Source organism: Bos grunniens, chromosome 5, assembly GCF_055505025.1.
Source record: "Bos grunniens cultivar Pamir isolate PY7600 chromosome 5, Bosgru_T2T1.0, whole genome shotgun sequence".
NCBI lineage: Eukaryota > Metazoa > Chordata > Mammalia > Artiodactyla > Bovidae > Bos > Bos grunniens.
The window spans coordinates 59,363,124-59,384,954 of record NC_141169.1 but is presented as its reverse complement, the minus strand read 5'-3'; the positions used below and the strand labels follow the sequence as shown (position 1 = coordinate 59,384,954).

At 34.1% G+C, this 21,831-nt stretch overlaps 2 protein-coding genes and 1 pseudogene across 2 annotated transcripts; 2 read left to right on the top strand and 1 right to left on the bottom strand.

Annotated features, from left to right (window-relative positions):
• Positions 1-773, top strand: LOC147372140 (olfactory receptor 6C2-like; annotated as a pseudogene).
• Positions 774-5,948: 5,175 nt separating this feature from the next.
• On the top strand, positions 5,949-11,586 carry LOC147372139 (olfactory receptor 6C68-like). Its single transcript, XM_086404324.1, has 2 exons — positions 5,949-5,957; positions 10,573-11,586. The coding sequence occupies exons 1-2, from the start codon at positions 5,949-5,951 to the stop codon at positions 11,584-11,586; spliced, it is 1,023 nt and encodes a 340-aa protein (XP_086260450.1).
• A 5,500-nt stretch (positions 11,587-17,086) lies between these two features.
• Positions 17,087-19,897, bottom strand: LOC147372138 (olfactory receptor 6C1-like). The gene is made up of 2 exons (XM_086403610.1): positions 19,846-19,897; positions 17,087-18,045 (listed from the first exon to the last, which is right to left on the bottom strand). Exons 1-2 carry the CDS (start codon positions 19,895-19,897, stop codon positions 17,087-17,089), a joined length of 1,011 nt encoding a protein of 336 aa, XP_086259736.1.
• Between the last annotated feature and the right edge of the window lie 1,934 nt (positions 19,898-21,831).

Below are 21,831 nucleotides of genomic sequence, written 5' to 3'. Positions count from 1 at the left end.
ATAGCAACCTTTATTCTGCTGGGGTTGACAGATGACCCTGCGCTGAAGGTTTTGATTTTTATCTTTCTATCTCTCACATACATGCTGGGTGTCACTGGGAATCTGACCATCATCACATTCATCTTTGTGGATTCTTACCTGTGCCAGCCAAGTGTTTTTTACTGACCTCTTTGCAATAACAGATTTTTTTCTCCTGGCTACCATGTCTTATGACTGCTATGTGGCGATCTGCAAACCTCTGCATTATGTGACCATTATGAGCAGCAAAATCTGCCAGAGACTTGTTTTTTTGCTCTTGATTGGCTGGACTATTGGTCATAATATCCCCACTTAGTCTGGGGCTAAATCTGAAATTCTGTGACTCCAACAGCATTGATAATTTTCTCTGCAATGTCTCTCCCCTCCTGTAGTTATCCTGTTCAGACACATGGTTCATGGAACAAAGTGTTTTAATTTGTGCGGTGCTGACCCTCATTTTGACTCTTAAATATGTAGTTTTATCCTATACTTAAATTGTGAAGACAATTTTAGGATTCCCTTCAGCCCAACAAAGAAAAAAGACTTCTTCCACCTGTTCTTCTCACATGATTGTGGTTTCCACCATATATGGCACATGCATTTTCATCTATATGAATCCTAGAGCCAAGGAAGAAGTGCCTATTAATAGAGTGATTTCACTACTCATGTCTTCCATTTCACCTATGTTAAATCCATTTATTTATGCACTGAGAAATAAGCAAGTGAAAAAATCCTTCAATAACTTGATCAAATGAATTTCATCATTATTAAAGAAGTAAAATAAAATAGCAGTCATTAAATAAAGTTAACATAGAATATGAGTGGCTACCAAACCTTTCTATTGAAGCTTATAATTTTCTTTACCTTTTAATAATCTATATTTCAGTTTCATTTCTCTGTTTCTCTTAGATTTACTTACATTACACCTTAATCAAGTTAATTATTTGCTTTATTTTTTCTCAACTTCATGACAATTTGTCTTGGTAAAGAAAATGAAAATATATTTCTCACCAATTTATCTGTAGATAAATATGTTGTTGTGTTAAGTTTCTTCAGTTGTAGCCAACGCTTTGCTACCCTGTGGACTCTCACCCACTAGGCTCCTCTGTCCATGGGATTCTCCGGGCAAGAATACTGGAGGGGGTTGCCATTTTCTTCTCCATGGAATCTTCTGACCCAGGAATCAAACCTACGTCTCTTTTGTCTCCTGCATTGCCAGGCTGGTTCTTTACCACTAGTGCTACCTGGGAGGTTCAAGTAATATAATCCCATATAATTAAGCTTTATGGTATAATAAAAACAATTCATGAATATTCCATAAAACTGGTAGCATAATACCACTGATTGCTGTACTCAAATATGGATAAAATTCTACAAAAATTCCAGTGAGAACTGAAATTGTGTGATAAGATATTGAATAGAATGAATGAGGGCATGATGTAAAAGTACAATGAACCACTGAGAAAGATAGTTGTAACATTTCTAATGTTCTAGGAAAACACATTAAAAACAAAAATATGTTGGATAAAATCTCTCAAATACTTTTTTTAATATTGGTAAAAGAGAAAGTTAAATGTGAACAATTATAATGCATCAAAGGCACAAAATAATCACAAAGGAAGATAAATAATCCCATTTATGACCCAGGAAAGGAAAATCCCATTTATGACCCAGGAAAGGAAAAAATGAAGAATGGAAAGGACAAGCTATTGGATTATGAATTAGAGGCTGGAGTTTAAAAGCCCATTTGGTGGCAGGAGTTGAAGAGTCAGAATCCAAATGGTGAAAATACTTACAGTGACAGAGCAGCATAAAGTCAAGACTTCAAAATTGTGATTTCAGAGGAAAACATTGGCCTCCCACGTAAAAAGACAGCGATTTTCTCTAAGAAATTTTTCTGTCTCTTCTTGAGTTATGAGCTACAAATGAAGACATGGAGACCATTATTATGTTTCTCTTTCTATCTGAGAAAGACTTTACAGCCCAAATTTTATATATATATATATATATATATATAGCTACTAATACTATATATAAAAAATGCAGTAGTGAATTCAGTGCATGCAGTGAGATAGAGACACTTCATAAGAATTCATAGAAATCATATAAAAGCTACCCTCAGAAGAAATCAAATAATTCTTCAAACATAAATTATTCATTATTAAAAAAAACAAATGGAACAAAAATAACATTTTACTGCTCATTATAAAATTTAGATTAGAATACTTAGCTATTCTAATTGCAAATTAGAATAACTTCACAGATGTACTATAACAATGGAAAAACAACACAATACGTGAAGATATAGTGCTAATGAACAAAGTTTTAGCAAGCCAGAATTTTAAAAATTAATTCAAGGTGTGGAAGACCAATCTATCAGTCTCCATAAAACATTTAAGAAGGCAAATATAATGCATGTTTAAAGAGATAAAAGGATCAGATTACTTTAAAACCACAGTAAATCACTAGATAAACTTGTTATGATTGCAATTATACAAACAATATCTCTCCATATTGAATTTTATTAAAATGTCTTAATATTTGACAAAAATATGATTATGAAGTTATAAGATAAGCTATAAAATTCACTGATGAATATAGGTAGGCTATTTCAAATAGCACCAAAAAATAGTCCAAATTATGCTATGATCAAGGTGCATTTCCATAATACAAGAGTAGAGATAGATAATAGAGATATAAAGAAATGTATACAGAAATAGGAATATATATCAATACATACACACATATATATTAAATATAGACCAATTTTGCTATAACAACAAAATAAAGAAAGAACATTATATTTAGGTTTTGATTAATTGATCAAATGATCACTGGATACAAATCACTAATCTCTCCTAATACACTTAAAGTAAAATGAGAATATAATTAACTACCAAAACAAAATAATTTCTAAAGAAATAAAAGTTACATACTTTTACTGTGCTGTGTACTCATCTTAATTAAAATCAAGAACAAATGAGAAAAAAGAAACAAGTGAGGGATGCTCACCTTCATCCCTGATAATCAGAATTTCATTGCCAGCTTGAAAATGCCATAAGATAAATAGTATAATAGTTGGAATTATTAGAATATAAGTTATGAAACTACTGTAGTTAGAAATTATGAAAACCATGTTTTTTCAAGTGTTTACCTGTTTGAGAAGTGAATGGACCTTACTGTAATTGCCATTTTAATATTTTACATGTTTTATTCATTACTTTTTCATTAAAGTACATAAAATAATGACATATTTAATTAGAATTGATGAAATCTAATAGAAAACTTAGAAACATAGTAAGAACATTTAGTTATTTGGATGAAGAAAGGATGAATGCAATCAAAAAGTTAGTTTTGCAACATTTATAGTGGCAATAAGCTCCTCCATCAAAGCAATCAATCTGACTGCTAAAGAATAGATTCTATCAGGGATTCAATGTGTTACAAAATAAAATACTAATTTTCCCACTCAATAGACAAATTTAACACAACTCCAGTTGGAATCAACTTTTTAAAAATTTTGAATTGCACAAATTATCTCAGTATGAAACAGTTAAATCTCATGAATGTGGAGCACATAAATGAAAAATGATTATTAGTGAATAGAAACTTACTTTAAATAGTATCAAACATATTATAGATCAGTAAAACCAAATTAATATGTACTTGCATTAAAAAAGATAAAGCATTCAGTAGAACCTTTGAGAACACGAAAGTATACACTAAAAAATAGCTTTTATTTTTACATAAAGTTTTACTTTACTTGTTAAATAAAAGTGGGATGTTTTCAGTTCATTAAGAAAATCATTGTTTATATAATAATTGCTTCAGTCACAAGAAAAGCTCAAATGAAAAATTTATTTTTTATTCACACAAACGGGTTGCAGTCTAAATGATTTAAAATTTTAAGTGTGAAAATAAGCCATGAAAACAAGACAAAACAAAGCAGCAGTAACTGTTTCAGGTAATGAATGCTAATGAGCTTCATTGTGGTGGCTATTTCTCAATGTATATTTATAAGAAACTATCAGATTTTATACCTTACACATACATGTATATTCTCATTCGTACCTCAGTAAAGGTGAAAAAATATGTTTTAGAGAAATAAAAAAATGAATAAGACTATATGATTCCATTTATATAATAGTTTAGAAAATGCAAACTAAACTATAATTATAGAGACAGATAGGTATTTGAGAGCAGCAGCAGGGATGAGTGGGATAGAGAGAGTAAACAGGAGCACATGGAAACTGGAAAATGAAGGATTAGCATGATGGGCTGATACTTGGGAGTACACATATGTCAGAATATCAAACTGTACACTTTAAATAGTGAAGTTTATTGTATGTCAATTATATCTCAATAATGTAGTTAAAAATTAAAGAGCAAAAAACACTTGATAGTCTTGACTGTATAAAACTATACCAGAGGGATGGTATGGGGAGGGAGGCGGGAGGGGGGTTCAGGACTGGGAACATGTGTACACCCGTGGCGGCTTCATGTTGATGTATGGCAAAACCAATACAATATTGTAAAGTAACTAGCCTCCAGTTAAAATAAATAAATTTAAATTAAAAAAAAAAAACCTATGAACTATAAGGCAAAACTCAATATCAACACTTAAAGACTCAAAATCTTGAAATACATATATAATAACTATAAAAGAACAAGCCATGAATCAGTATAAAAATTAATTTACCAAATCTAATTATAGTGGCAAATATTTGCTATAAACTGATCTCATGATTTCTATAATATTATATAAATTTTCTAAAAGCAAAATATTTTTATTGAGAAATTTCACTTCTATAAATTATTCTCACACATTAAAATACATTTGTATGAGCATCCTTTTGATAGAATAATTAGCAGCTTTGGACAATAAAAATAATTTTACACTTAGTTCAGGTATTGTTTTAAAACTGGCCAAAATTGCCATTGAGGTGACATTACTAAGCAAAAAAAAAAAAAAAAAAAAATTGATACTCTGAGGTAAACAAGTTATGTTTAAATATATAAAAGTGTGTTGTTGTTTTCATGAAATACACATAACAAAATTTATCATTTTGACCATTTTTAAGTGTAAAATTCAGTGGCATTAAATCCATTCATATTGCTGTGCATACATGCGTGATTCTCAGTTGCTCAGTCTAGTTCGACTCTTGGCGACCCCATGGACTGCAACCCATCAGGCTTCTTTGTCCGTGGGGTTTTCCAGGCAAGAATACTGTGGTGGGTTGCCATTACTTTCTCCAGAGGATCTTCCTAAACCAGGGATCAAATCCATGTCTCCTGCATCTCCTGCACTGCAGGCAGAGTCTTTACCACTGAGCCACCTGGGGAGCCCATATTGTTGTACAATCATAAAAAAATATTTTGCATCCAATTACAAGATATGGTGGCAAATTTTTAAGTATTCACAGGTAGTCTGTGCCAAGACAGAAATATCTAAGTATAAGTTCTATAATGTAAACATTAAACTAGTATAATTTTATAAACTTTTCCTTTCTCTTATCTGATTGGAATTGTCCAAAAATAAAACATTCATATAATTACAGATTTCATTCATATAATTAAACAGTTAATTTTTTCAAGATTTTTGTAATGATTTATGTAAGTGAAATGATACCACTTTCCTGCTGACTTGGGTCAAACGCTGCTGTAACATCCTCCTGTCTCCAAAGACACAGTGTTATGTGTTTTTTTGCCAAACTTCATTACTCAGAAGATTAAGTAATGACTCTTGATTGTAGATCAGCAAGGACCATTTGTTTGTATCACCTAGTTGTATTTTCTGCAAATTAAAAAGAAAAGTGACATTTGACATTGACTGTAATAGCATTTCCTCTGTCCTGCTGATTTAACATATATCTCCTCTAGCAGAGGGGAGAGTTCCTCAGCTCTTACTGTCATTTATTTTTGTTTCAATAATGGAGATAGTAAGAAAATATTTGGAGGTGTGACTGGAAGATGTAGAAGGGAAGGGAAGGTGATTATCATATGTATCAGCAGTAGAGGTTACATACATATTCAGTAAAGGTAATGCAGGAACAAAAATGTGGACTATGTAGCAGGAGATGGTGGGCAAGAAGCAGGGCTTAGTTTGTTTGTAATAACTAAGCACACTTAACCTAAAAAATGAGTTTGAGCAAGCTCCGGGAGTTGGTGATGGACAGGGAAGCCTGGCGTGCTGCAGTCCATGGGTTAGCAAAGAGTCAGACACCACCAAGCAACTGAGTGAACAGAACTAAACTTAAGAAGAAACTAGCACACAAAATTTTCTTTTGGAGCAAAGACCTTACATTTTGCTCTAGAGTCTATAAAGTAAACCCCAGTTATCATAGCACTGGTTTATAAAGATTCAAGGTGTCAAGAAAAGATATGAATTCAAGCCAAAAGATATCATTGCAACCCATAAAACTTCTCAGCATCTACTTAGTTACAGTGGAAAATCTTAAATACAAGATAGACATATGTGTGTGGATTTATCTCTGGGCTTTCTATTTTGTTCCATTGATCTATATTTCTTTGTGCCAGTACCACACTGTCTTGATAACTGTGGCTTTATAGTAGAGCCTGAAGTCAGGTAGGTTGATTCCTCCAGTTCCATTCTTCTTTCTCAAGATCGCTTGGCTATTCAAGGTTTTTTGTATTTCCATACAAATTGTGAAATTATTTGTTCTACCTCTGTGAAGAATACTGTTGCTAGCTTGATAGGGATTGCATTGAATCTATAAATTGCTTTGGGTAGTATACTCATTTTCACTATATTGATTCTGCCAATCCATGAACATGGTATATTTCTCCATCTATTAGTGTCCTCTTTGATTTCTTTCACCAGTGTTTTATAGTTTTCTATATATAGGTCTTTAGTTTCTTTAGGTAGATATATTCCTAAGTATTTCTCCAAAGAAGACATACAGATGGCTAACAAACACATGAAAAGATGCTCAACATCACTCATTATCAGAGAAATGCAAATCAAAACCACTATGAGGTACCATTTCACACCAGTCAGAATGGCTGCGATCCAAAAGTCTACAAATAATAAATGCTGGAGAGGGTGTGGAGAAAAGGGAACCCTCTTACACTGTTGGTGGGAATGCAAACTAGTACAGCCACTATGGAGAACAGTGTGGAGATTCCTTAAAAAACTGGAAATAGAACTGCCTTATGATCCAGCAATCCCACTGCTGGGCATACACACTGAGGAAACCAGAAGGGAAAGAGACACGTGTACCCTAATGTTCATCGCAGCACTGTTTATAATAGCCAGGACATGGAAGCAACCTAGATGTCCATCAGCAGATGAATGGATAAGAAAGCTATGGTACATATATACAATGGAATATTACTCAGCCATTAAAAAGAATACATTTCAATCAGTTCTAATGAGGTGGATGAAACTGGAGCCTATTATACAGAGTGAAGTAAGCCAGAAGGAAAAACACCAAACAGTATACTAACACATATATATGGAATTTAGAAAGATGGTAACAATAACCCTGTGTACGAGACAGCAAAAGAGACACTGATGTATAGAACAGTCTTATGCACTCTGTGGGAGAAGAAGAGGGTGGGAAGATTTGGGAGAATGGCATTGAAACATGTAAAATATCATGTATGAAACGAGATGCCAGTCCAGGTTCGATGCACGATACTGGATGCTTGGGGCTAGTGCACCGGGATGACCCAGAGGGATGGTATGGGGAGGGAGGAGAGAGGAGGGTTCAGGATGGGGAACACATGTATACCTGTGGTGGATTCATTTTGATATTTGGCAAAACTAATACAATTATGTAAAGTTTAAAAGTAAAATAAAATTAAAAAATAAATAAATAAACAGAGAACCATAAAAAAAAAAGATAGACATAAAACATGTTGGTGTATATACATATATATATATATACATCAGATCAGATCAGATCAGATAAGTCACTCAGTTGTGTCTGACTCTTTGCGACCCCATGAATCGCAGCACACCAGTCCTCCCTGTCCATCACCAACTCCTGGAGTTCACTCAGACTCACGTCCATTGAGTCAGTGATGCCATCCAGCCATCTCATCCTCTGTCGTCCTCTTCTCCTCCTGCCCCCAATCCCTCCCAGCATCAGAGTCTTTTCCAATGAGTCAACTCCGCATGAGGTGGCCAAAGTACTGGAGTTTCAGCTTTAGCATCATTCCTTCCAAAGAAATCTCAGGGCTAATCTCCTTCAGAATGGATTGGTTGGATCTCCTTGCAGTCCAAGGGACTCTCAAGAGTCTTCTCCAACACCACAGTTTAAAAGCATCCATTCTTCAGCATTCAGCTTTCTTCACAGTCCAACTCTCACATCCATACATGACCACAGGAAAAACCATAGCCTTGACTAGACGACCCTTTGTTAGCAAAGTAATGTCTCTGCTTTTCAATATGCTAACTAGGTTGGTCATAACTTCCCTTCTTAAGAGTAAGCGTCTTTTAATTTCATGGCTGCAGTCAATATCTGTAGTAATTTTGGGCCCCAGAAAAATACAGTCTGACACTGTTGCCACTGTTTCCCCATCTATTTCCCATGAAGTGGTGGGACCGGATGCCATGATTTTCGTTTTCTGAATGTTGAGCTTTAAGCCAACTTTTTCACTCTCCTCTTTCACTTTCATCAAGAGGTTTTTTAGTTCCTCTTCACTTTCTGCCATAAGGGTGGTGTCATCTGCATATCTGAGGTTACTGATGTTTCTCCAGGCAATCTTGATTCCAACTTGTGTTTCTCCCAGCCCAGCATTTCTCATGATGTACACTGCATATAAGTTAAATAAACAGGGTGACAACATACAGCCTTGATTTACTCCTTTTCCTATTTGGAACCAGTCTGTTGTTCCATGTCCAGTTCTAACTGGTGCTTCCTGACCTGCATATACGTTTCTCAAGAGGCAGATCAGGTGGTCTGGTATTCCCATCTCTTTCAGAATTTTCTACAGTTTATTGTGATCCACATAGTCAAAGGCTTTGGCATAGTCAATAAAGCAGAAATAGATGTTTTTCTGGAACTCTCTTGCTTTTTCAATGATCCAACAGATGTTGGCAATTTGATCTCTGGTTCTTCTGCCTTTTCTAAAATCAGCTTGAACATCAGGAAGTTCACAGTTCACATATTGCTGAAGCCTATCTTGGAGAATTTTGAGCATTACTTTACTAGCGTGTGAGATGAGTGCAATTGTGTGGTAGTTTGAGCATTCTTTGGCATTGCCTTTCTTTGGAATTGGAATGAAAACTGACCTTTTCCTGTCCTGTGGCCACTGCTGAGTTTTCTAAGTGTGCTGGCATGTTGAGTGCAGCACTTTCACAGCATCATCTTTCAAGATTTGGAATAGCTCAACTGGAATGCCATCACCTCCACTAGCTTTGTTCGTAGTGATGCTTTCTAAGGCCCACTTGACTTCACATTCCAGGATGTCTGGCTCTAGGTAAGTGATTACACCATTGTGATTATTTGGGTTGTGAAGATCTTTTTTGTACAGTTCTTCTGTGTATTCTTGCCATCTCTTCTTAATATCTTCTGCTTCTGTTAGGTCCATACCATTTCTGTCCTTTATTGAGCTCATCTTTGCATGAAATGTTCCTTTGGTATCTGTGATTTTCTTGAAGAGATCCCTAGTCTTTCCCATTCTGTTGTTTTCTTCTATTTCTTTGCATTGATCGCTGAAGAAGGCTTTCTTATCTCTTCTTGCTATTCTTTAGAACTCTGCATTCAGATGTTTATATCTTTCCTTTTCTCCTTTGCTGTTTGCTTCTCTTTTTTTCACAGCTATTTGTAAGGCCTCCCCAGGCAGCCATTTTGTTTTTTTTGCATTTCTTTTCTATGCGAATAGTCTTCATCCCTGTCTCCTGTACAATGTCATGAAACTCATTCCATAGTTCATCAGGCACTCTATCTATCAGATCTAGGCCCTTAAATCTATTTCTCACTTCCACTGTATAATCATAAGGGATTTGATTTAGATCATACCTGAATTGTCTAGTGGTTTTCCCTACTTTCTTCAATTTAAGTCTGAATAATTTGGAAATAAGGAGTTCATGGTCTGAGCCATAGTCAGCTCCTGGTCTTGTTTTTGCTGACTGTATAGAGCTTCTTCATCTTTGGCTGCAAAGAATATAATCAATCTGATTTTGGTGTTGACCATCTGGTGATGTCCATATATAGAGTCTTCTCTTGTGTTATTGGAAGAGGGTGTTTGCTATGACCAGTGCATTTTCTTTGCAAAACTCTATTCATCTTTGCCCTGCTTCATTCCGTATTCTAAGGCCAAATTTGCCTGTTACTCCAGGTGTTTCTTGACTTCATACTTTTGCATTCCAGTTCCCTATAATGGTAAGGACATCTTTTTTGTGTGTTAGTTCTAAAACATCTTGTAGGTCTTCATAGAACCATTCTACTTCAGCTTCTTCAGCATTACACAGACATTATTAACACATATAACACATTGTATATAATAAAATAAAAGATTAAATAAAAAATTATAAATCAGTTAAATAGTATATAACAAAAAGATTTCTCTAAATATCACATACAGATTGGAGAGAAGTCAGAAGTCTGTGATGAGAAACAGAGAACAACTCTCATTCTGCTGGGACTGACAGATGACCCAGAGCTGCAGATTCAAATTATCTTTTTATTCCTCACCTACACACTGAGTTTAACTGGAAACATGACCATCATCACACTCACATTTGTGGATTCCCACCTGAAAACACCAGTGTACTTTTTCTTTAAAAATGTGTCCTTGGAGATCTCCTTCACATCTTCTTGTATCCCCAGATACCTGTATAGCATAGCTACAGGTGACAGGGTCATTGCCTATAATGCTTCTGTCATTCAAGTATCTTTTACTGACCTCTGTGGAGTAACAGAATTTTTTCTGCTGGCCACCATGTCCTATGACTGTTACGTGGCCATCTGCAAAAGCTTGCACTCTGTGACCATCATGAGCAACAGAGTCTGCAGGATTCTCATCATCTTTTGTTGGATGGCTGGTTTGTGTGTATTAATCCCACCACTTAGCCTTGGTTTAAATCTAAAATTTTGTGACTCTAACAAGATTGATCATTTTGGCTGTGATGCATTTCCTTTATTGAAAATTTCATGCTCAGATACATGGTTGAAGGAACAGATGGTTATAATCTGTGCTGTGCTGACCCTAAATATGACTCTTATTTGTGTAGTTCTGTCATATGCCTGCATCATCAAGACAATTTTGAGATTCCGTTCTGCTCAGCAAAGGAAAAAGCCCTTTTTGACCTGTTCTTCTCACATGAGAGTGGTTTCCATCACCTATGGCACATGCATTTTCATCTACCTGAATCCTACAGCAAAGGGAGAAGTGACCATTAAAAAAGTGGTTTCACTCCTCATTTTTTCTGTTTCATCTACGTTGAACTCATTTATTTATACCTTCAGAAACAACCAAGTTAAGAAAGCCTTTAAGGACTCAATGAAAAAAATTGCCTTGCTCTCATCTAAGTATGAAAGAATATTTTTAAAATATCATCTCAAAAGGATAGGAAGGAGACTTTGTAGAAGCTTATAGTTTACTATTAGCAAAATACATATTATTACACTGAACACACATATATATTAGATAAAATTTAATATTCTTTTGAAACTATGGTAAAAGTTGTCAATAGAATGTATCAGAAATAATGATTTAACTGGTTAGAGCAATAATCTATAAAAACATGTGGATAATCAGGAGAATATAGGCAGGCATATGGGAGGAGACGTTGCACTATAGATCACAGAGACTTAAGGCTGAAGTCTCAGGATTACTGCAGTAAGAGCACTTGTAACACAATAGATGCACATGTAATGAAAGTTTGAATTAGTAAATCATACTTATTTTCATGGAAAGATTACATTTTTTCCTGAGAAGTATTATCTGCAGCTTACACAGCTGTGAGTCAAGGGAAAAACATTCCCCAGTATATTTGAACCTATGCCAACATCTGACACCAATTAAGCTTTTATAGTCCAGATTCTATCATAACAATCTAAATGATTAGCTACAACAAGTTGAAAAATCCACACAAACGTAATTCCTGGGAAATCATAGCTTTTACACCAAATCAACTAATTACTATCAGGAAAGCAATGAAATACAGATATAACATCACAAATTTGGAACACTGAAAAAGCTATGGTCAATAGGAATTCTGTTAACTTAAATTATTCATTATTTACAAAAATGTAAAGTAGCCACAAAGAGGGGAATTTGTACTCATCTGAATAAAATGAAAAAAAAATGAAGAATTTACAAAAGTAAATGGAAAATGTAACTTACTATGGGTAGAGAATGAAGTCAGTTAAGTAAGCTAAAGAGATTAAAAACCACTTCTTTGAAAAGTCCAACAGCATAGCTAAATCCCACTCCAATGAACGTAATGAGTGAAAAACAAATAATTGATATGTTATTGGGAGATCTGGGACAAACAATAATATAAGAAAACAAAATAATTAGGAAAAATATGAGGGAGAATAAATAAATGATTGCATTTGATTGATATTAAAGTCTTATTCAAATTTTGCTTATCTGAAATGGAGGTATTATATGTCATACAAAGAATTATATCAGTCATGGTTCAGTTTAATCAGCAACATTTTGTTTTCAATAATAATACACAATAAAATTGTATTCTTAAAGTGATGTCTTAAAATTGATGAAATTTGATATTTTTTTAAAAATCTCAAGTAAATTCTTACATATTCAGAAAACTCAAGAAACTCTAACAGGGAAATAGTGCAATTAATGAGGGAATTTGGTGTCTAGATGAAAAAATGGAAATTATTTAAAAATCAGTAGACAATCATAGCAATAAGCAATGGGAAATTTGTAATATGAGCATGTACATGTGTATTTATGTATTTTGGAATAAGCAACCATTAAGTAATTATAGATTATGTATTGTAGAATCACATATTACTTTATTTGTGTACAGCCATTAAGCAAGTAGAACATTGAAACAAGACAAATTTTAATACAGGATATCTGAAGCAGAAACTAAACTATGCAATCAGAAAGAAGAATGGGTAGAACAAGACAAAAAATAAAAATGAAACATTGATCATAAAATCACATGAAATATGAGTTTCAGTAAATATATATACATATATATGTATACATATATTTGAGTATAAACAAACTTTTTTTCAAATACATTTTATTCTACAATTGAATGATAGATCATTAAATATCTGTTGCCAAGTGAAAGAAATGAAGTTGCAGTTTATTTTGTTAATATTAGTTCAATAAAAATATAAATGTGAAAAGATAAATTCTTTGAATGTGTAAATATTGTACATTATACAATGGAACGTTATTCATCCATAAACAGTGGGAAATCATATCACTTGCAACAGCATGACTGGACCTTGAGGGTATTATGTTAAGTGAAATAAGTCAGAAATAGAAAGACAAATACTGTATAATCTCATTTTTTTGTGGAATTAAGAAACAAAAACAAAACACAGAAGTCAACCTCATAGAGAAAGAGATTATATTTGTGGTTACCAGAAGAGGGAGGGCAGAGGCAAATGAAGAACATGATGCTAACACTGCTGTAAGGTATATTTCAAAGTTGTTAAGAGAGTAGTCCTAAGAGTTTTCATCAAAAAGGAAAAAACATGTTTTGTATCTATATGAGATGGATTTTCACTATACTTATGTAGTAATCATTTTGCAATGTATGTAAGTCATTATACTGAATGTCATAAACTTGCCATCCAGTGTGGCATATCAACTGTATCTCAATAAAACCATAAAACATTAAATATAAAAATCCCATTAAAAGTAGAGCACTGTAAACTCAAGTGGAGGGTATTTGAAAAAACTAAGGTGGAAATTAATAAAATAGAAAAATATTTGAGAAATCATCAAGATTAATGAAGGCATGCCAATAATGTGGCATTGGTATAAGAATAAACAAATACATCAGCAGAGAGAATAAACAGTGAAGGAATAATATATACAAGTATGGTAAAATGAGGCATGACAAAGCAGTACAGATAGAGTAACATTTTCAAAAATCCTGGGCTGTAAGAAATATTTCAGATTTTTATTTTGGTTATTTTTTTGTTGTTTATTCCTGGTAAACTTGTGAAAATCAATCTCGAAATTCAGGTAAGATAAGTAAACTTTTAATATGCATATAGGTCAGTTCAATTCAGTCACTCAGTCATGTCCGACTCTTTGCAACCCCATGAATCACAGCACGCCAGGCCTCCCTGTCCATCACCAACCCCCGAAGTTCACTCAGACTCCCATCCATTGAACAGTGATGCCATCCAGCCATCTCATCTTCTGTCGTCCCCTTCTCCTTCTGCCCCCAATTCCTCCCAGCATCAGAGTCTTTTCCAATGAGTCAACACTTTGCATGGGGTGGCCAAAGTACTGGAGTTTCAGCTTTAGCATCAGTCCTTCCAAGAAATCCCAGGGCTGATCTCCTTCAGAATGGACTGGTTGGATTTCCTTGCAGTCCAAGGGACTCTCAAGAGTCTTCTCCAACACCGCAGCTCAAAAGCATCAATTCTTCGGCACTCAGCCTTCTTCACAGTCCAACTCTCACATCCATACATGACCACTGAAAAACCATAGCCTTGACTAGACGGAACTTTGTTGGCAAAGTAATGTCTCTGCTTTTCAATATGCTATGTAGGTTGGTCATAATTTTTCTTCCAAGGACTAAGCATCTTTTAATTTCATGGCTGCAGTCACCATCTGCAGTGATTTTGGAGCCCCCAAAAACAAAGTCTGACACTGTTTCCACTGTTTCCCCATCTATTTCCCATGACGTGATGGGACCAGATGCCATGATCTTTGTTTTCTGAATGCTGAGATCTAAGCCAACTTTTTCACTCTCCTCTTTCACTTTCATCAAGAGGCTTTTTAGTTCCTCTTCACTTTCTGCCATAAGGATGGTGTCATCTGCATATCTGAGGTTATTTATATTTCTCCCGGCAATCTTGATTCCAGCTTGTGCTTCTTCCAGCCCAGCGTTTCTCATGATGTACTCTGCATAGAAGTTAAATAAGCAGGGTGACAATATACAGCCTTGACATACTCCTTTTCCTATTTAGAACCAGTCTGTTGTTCCATGTCCAGTTCTAACTGTTGCTTCCTGACCTGCATATAGATTTCTCAAAAGGCTGATCAGGTGGTCTGGTATTCTGATCTCTTTAAGAATTTTCCACAGTTTATTGTGATTCACACAGTCAAAGGCTTTGGCATAGTCAATAAAGCAGAAATAGATGTTTTTTTAGAACTCTCTTGCTTTTTCCATGATCCAGCGGATATTGGCAATTTGATCTCTGGTTCCTCTGACTTTTCTAAAACCAGCTTGAACATCTGGAATTTCACTCAGGTATCAAAACCCACATTATCAATCAATTCTAAACCTCAGTATTTTCAAATATTTCCAGTTAACTGTAGAAATTATTGTTTCAATAAAAAGGTAGGAAATAGTAACTTCATGACTCCCTCCAAACTGGAAAACTTCAGTATTTTTTAAAGTTGTCTTCTTTGTTTTTCAGCATAGTATGGATCTAAGTCTCTCAACTGAGTATAATACATGCATATCAAGAAGAGTTTAACTCAATGAATTACAATTACAGACTATCTAGAAAAATGATTAGAAAATGCAAGATGAGTTTGCATAAAATTCAATATTATTTGAAATTTTGACTTCATGGAAAAGTAAAAAAAAAAAAAAAAACTTTAGTGCCAGAGTTGCAAGATCTTACATAATCATCTTTTAATTTCTAATCAATACATTTTAAATACATTGCTACATTATAATGCTTAAAACAGAGTGAAAATACAAATTTTTAACAAAAGAAAATCTAAAATTCATACACAGTGAAAGTTTGCCATTTAGCATTTTATCCCTATTAATTGTTTGCCATTTAATTAGGTAATTGGATGCATTATGTGTGTACAATATTAACTCAAAATAACTACTAATATGAGAAAGTTGTAAAAACTGTCAGCTATTGATTATTTACCAAAAACAGCTTGACATCAAGCATTAAATATACAACTGACTATAGCAAATGCAGTCATATATGGTTTCCAATAATATTTAATTCTTCAGTCTTTTACTATAAATCATTGTTATATGTGTTAATTAAACAGTTCCCCCAGAGGGACAATTTCACAGTTTTCTTGAAAGTATATATTTATAATTGTTCTCAAATTGATAAATTATATGGCAGAGAGATTTTAAGTTGCATAATGAGAAAAGTTTTTGATTTCTCAAGAAACTATAATTCCATTACTTTTTTAGTTGTGCTATTTTTCCTGTAATTACTGAGTAAGCCATAGTATGGAGAGAATAATATGTGTAATACTCTAATAAGATGGTCATGTTATGCTCATGGCCTTATATAGTAAATTAAAAATAGTGTTTAACATGATTTATCATTTCCTGAATTTCTAGAAAGAATGAAATCATGAAACACAGGTCTCTCTTGAATATTCTTGCTCTGCCTCTTTCTGTCTGAATTTAATTTCCTAAGAAATATTGTGGAAGAAATGGAATTTTAAAAGTTTCAAAGAAGGAAATGACAGTTTCATAGTTACTGAGTGGAACACATGCATGCAATTGCACAGTCATGCCAGATCTTTGTGACATCGTGGACCATAGCCCATCAGGATCACCTGTTCATAGACTTTTCCAGGCAGGAATACTGGAGTGTGCCATTTCCTACTGTAGAGGATCTTATGCACCCAGGGATTCAACCTGTGTCTCTTGTGTATCCTGCATTAGCAGGTGGATTCTTTACCCCTAGTACCAACTGGAAAGTACAGAATGAAAAGCTGAGCCCAAAGGAAGGGAAGTGCATGAGAGAAGGATGGGAATTTGAATAGAAAAAAAATGTATACAATATGCTTGTGACATTGCTGTCAATGAAAGTATGAGTAATGAAAAAATAGCTCTATGGAGACAATGTGAAAATTAATAGATTTTGAAAAGTTCTGAGTTTTATTTATTGCATTTAATTATGCCTCCAATTTATGAAATAGGACTTTTATTTTTTCATTTCCTTGAGAAAAGTACATTCTTCCTTGCCATGTCTATGAAGGCTCGCTTGACTTGCTGATTCCTCAAGGTATAGATAAATGGGTTTAGCATGGGGGCAACTGAGGTATTTAGCACAGCTACTCCCTTACTCAAAGAGACCCTGTCCTTTGCTGATGGACTCATGTACATGAAAATGCAGCTGCCATAAGAGATGGAGATGACAATCATGTGGGAAGAACACGTGGAAAAGGCCTTTGTCCTCTGAGTGGTAGAAGGGATCCTCAAAATTGTTCTGATGATATATGTGTAGGACAGAATTATTAGTGCCAAAGTAAACATCAGAGTAAACACAGCACAAGAAAACACCATTATCTCTAGGAATTTGGTGTCTGAACAAGAAAGTTGTAAAAGGGGGGAAAAATCACAGGTGTAATGGTCGATAGCATTGGACTTGCAATAATCAAGCTGTAGGGAGAACATGAGTAATGGAAATGTGATTAAGAATGAAGCCAGCCAAGAGGCCAAGACAAGCAGTGTGCACACTCTATGATTCATGATGGTCATGTAATGCAGCGGTTTGCAGATAGCAATGTAGCGGTCATAGGACATGGCAGCCAGAAGATAAAACTCAGTGACTCCCAAGAGAATGAAAAAAAATAACTGAGCCATACAGTCATTATAAGAAATGGTTTTATCTCCTGTAATAATGGTGGCCAGAAACCTGGGTATAGTGACAGTTGTGAATGAAACTTCCAATATGGAGAAACTTCTGAGGAAGAAATACATGGGGGTCTGGAGGTGGACATCCAGCAGCGTCAGGATGATAATGGTCAGGTTCCCAGTGATGCTGAGCATGTAGGTGATGAGTAGAAAGACAAAGATCACAACCTGAAGTTGTGGGTCATCTGACAATCCCAGGAGGATAAAATCTGTTATTTCCGTGTAGTTTTTCATTTTCTTCTTCTTCTGAGTAACTTTCAAGAGAAAACCGAAACCGAAGAACTTAAAGAAAAGAGAATTATACATGGACTACACTGGAATTTATTTCTGAGTGTGTTATGCCATACTGATTTAACTTGGGAGATCTTTGAAACAACTTAATGCAAATAGAGAACTCCCTTTAAAAGAATTTCTTACTATATGCCACTGTGTGTGTTTTCCGTAGAATGGTTCTTTTAAAATCTCCATTTTACTGATTGGAACTATGCTAAAAATACTTCTAAAAATTTTATCCAAATCACACCCTCTAAATGGGAAGAGCAGGAATTTTAACCTAGGCTTTTCAAAGTGTTTGAAATAGTAGAAAAGAAATGCTACCTGTTGACTTTTTAAAAATCCTTCCCTAAAAGTTTTCTTTCCCATCGAGAATCTTGTCTTTTATTCAAACCTGGTAAAATTATATTATTTCTTTTTTTTCTTTTCATTTTTTATTATTTATTTTCCCTCTTTCTTTTGTATACTCATTTATTTTTTTGTAATTTTATTATTTTTTCCATCTTTTTTTTTACTTTACAATATTGTACAATACAGGCAAAACCAATACAATATTGTAAAGTATATTATTTCTTAATCTTTCACCTAGTTTTTTATTGTTATTTGCTAGTTAACATATAGAAAATTCAAAAATGTCAGGAAAAAGATCACTTAGCTGGATCTGTCTCCCAAATGAAAGTCATTGGACTTAAATCTTCAACAATGGAAACAATTTCTAAGATTTCACTCTGACTCACATTTACCTCCCAAGCTCCTATTCCTTATCTGAAGCCACATCTAATGGATGCATCGTCATGACCTCCTCAGATATTAAAGCAGTGGTCCCCAACCTCTGAGATCTAATGTCTGATGATCCAAGGTAGAGTTGATGTGATAATAAAAGAGATGAAGTACACAATACATGTAATGCACTTGAATCATCCTGAAACCACACCCTTGCCCTCAGTCCATGGAATAATTTTCTCCCATGTAAACTGTCTTTAGTGCTGAAATGTTTGAGGGCCACTGTAGAGAGTCCAGAGTTCAGAGAAGGCAGAGTACATGTTTAGTAGACTGGATCTGTGTCATGGGCTAAGAAGACCAAACTGTGTGAAAAATCTAAAATAAAGCATAAAAAAACCCATCTTCCTGAAAAGATTTTTTTTGTTCAAAATGTCTCCTATCTAAATGATGCTATTGTTCTCTCTCCCTCTCTGTCACTTTAAATGTGTGTGGGTGTGTGTGTGTGTGTTTATCATTCTACTGCATGTTATACTTTTAGATTTTTCCTTTTATCTACATTAATATTCCTTAATAGAAGGTCTATTTTGCTAGTACTTTGGAGTAATCCAAGAAATAGTAAGGAAATGCCATTATTTTTGTCTTCCTATATAACGGTAATGATAACATACCTTCATTTTAAAAGGAAGCTAAGAGTTCTCTCAGTAAATAGAGTTTTTCCCCTAGGCCTGTGGAATTTAGGATAACAAGCTTCATATTCCTTTCAATCCTTTTGTTCTTTTTTAAAATGAATTTTAAAAATTCATTTTTTTAAATGAATATCTCATTGTCAAATCAGTCTTGTAGCTCACTGAATGTGAAAATCAACTTCTATAAACATATATCCTCAAGGCAATTTTCACCCTCAGCATTGCTAAACAGTGTTCCAATTCTCTATCTTTCCCTCTTACTTGATGATCATTTTCTGTGGTATGTTTATATGCTAGGTTATTTTGTCATAGAAGAGAACAGAATATTGGTGGTAATTTGATATCTTGGGTAAATTTTGAGTTTAAAACAACCTGAACTTTTTCTGGAATGATCCACTTCACTCTTGACTGTGCTTGCTGACATCTAAGATCATGTAAGAACTTTATCCTGACTGCAGTAAAAACAAAAACCCATAAGAAGAATTAACTTAGATTATTTTCAGATTATTGCTTTAAGACTGCCTTCAAATAGTACTACAGTTAGTTCAGAATTCTGTCTCTGAGTCCTTTGGGGGGAAAAAATGTCCTTGCTTTTTTCTTAATGGAAAAAGGGAGTCAGATCAAGTCAATCAGATCAAAGCACCAACCAGCATGAATAGGAACAATGAAGGAAAACTGTAATCACCTAAATTACTCTCAAAATCTATAGGTTTTCATAGAGATGCTCTAATTCTTCCCTGATTGACTCAGTTTGTTAACTAGTATCTATATTTGAAGATAATTTTAACTCAAAAAAGAAAAGAAGTTATAATAATATGGCATCAGGACTTAATATATAACATGTGAGATTATTTGAGGTTTGCATTTCAAGAGAAATATATGAAAAATACAGCTTTTTCTGAGTTTTAGCTTTGTTTTTTGTTTCTCCACTGGAAAGATGGGGATAATATTTCAGGGAATAATTGTGAGGGCTAATTTACGTTATAAGTAAAATTCAACTATACAAAGCTTTTAAAGCATGTACTCCACATAGAAAATATTGCTCCTTATTATTTCCTAAAAGTGAAATCAGTTATCATATTTGAGGAAAAGGGTCCCGCTTGGAAACAAGAATATTCATTTCAAGGAAACTCATTTGAGAGACAATGCTGATTTATGCATATATCTCATTGACTCATTGCGATTCTTATGTTACTTTTGAAGAAACTGAGCATGAAACTTTAAGTAACATAATGAAGATAATACTACTAGTTAATGCACAAATTGGAACTCTAAGCTCTTTTTTCTGAAACTGAAGCATGTGCTACTTATTAAATCTATATTCAACTAGGGGGACCAAATTCAGAAAGTAGTTTTCTGAAAACTAATAAAGAACTAAATTAGTAGGACAAACAGGGAGTGTAAACATGTTCACTTTTCATAATCCTGGACATATACTGAAAGAAATGCAACCCCAAAATATTCTACTCAACTGGATGATAGGTTAAGCCAAGAATGACTGAATCAACACTAATCAAAAGAATGCTTTATATGCCTTTAACATTGCAAACTTACTTCTTCTTGTCATACAAATGCATCACATGAGCCGGTTTCAATTATTAAAAATTTACTGGCAACCATTTCAGTTTTAGGTTAAGCAATCCAGTACTTCTAAGAGTCGTTCTTTCTCAACACATTGGAGTTATCTTATTTCTCTAGATAGTATTTTTAATACATCTTCCATTGTAGCCATGGGAGCAAAAATAGTGAAGAGAATCAAGATATGGAGTTACTGTGGTCCTTTCTGGTTAAGATTTTTATGTGGATTTTAACCTGCATGAGCCGCATGTTGTTTAATCCACCACATGGGCAAGGCTCTTGGGAAATACTCTAATGACTCAAATGTGCCAACAAGGGCCAAGAAGAAAATGTTCCAAGGATTATAAATATGCTATCAACATTTGTACCACTATTGAGACAGAAAACTTGGAAGACTATGTCCAAACTGCTAGAAAAGTATGAGAGATAGGATAGAAGTAATGGAATATTTTGCATTTTCTCTATATGAAAATATCTAAACCTGAAAAATTTTGGAAAATATTTCTTGAATTTTCTAAGGCAGGATTCCTCTGAAGAATAGGCTTTTTTACTTCTTGTTTGCTGAAATACTGGGAACGTATCTCATATCTAAATGTTATACTTTCTTTTCTCATATAATAAAATGTCTCCATAAAATAACTTTGAAAAGGGGCAATTCTCCAAGAAGACCTAAAAATTCCTAATGACTATTCTTAATTCTTAACAACGGATAAAATATGTCATGCATAAATTAACAGAATGACTAAAAGATAGATGAATGCACTATAACAGTCGGAGACA

Coding starts and splice junctions, on each gene's coding strand:
- LOC147372138 (XM_086403610.1), bottom strand. CDS start 19,897: ATGTCAGCAAGCACAGTCAAGAGTGAAGTGGATCATTCCAGAAAAAGT. Junction 18,046..19,845: donor TCATTCCAGAAAAAGTTCAG/GTTGTTTTAAAC, acceptor TTCTCTTGAAAG/TTACTCAGAAGAAGAAGAAA.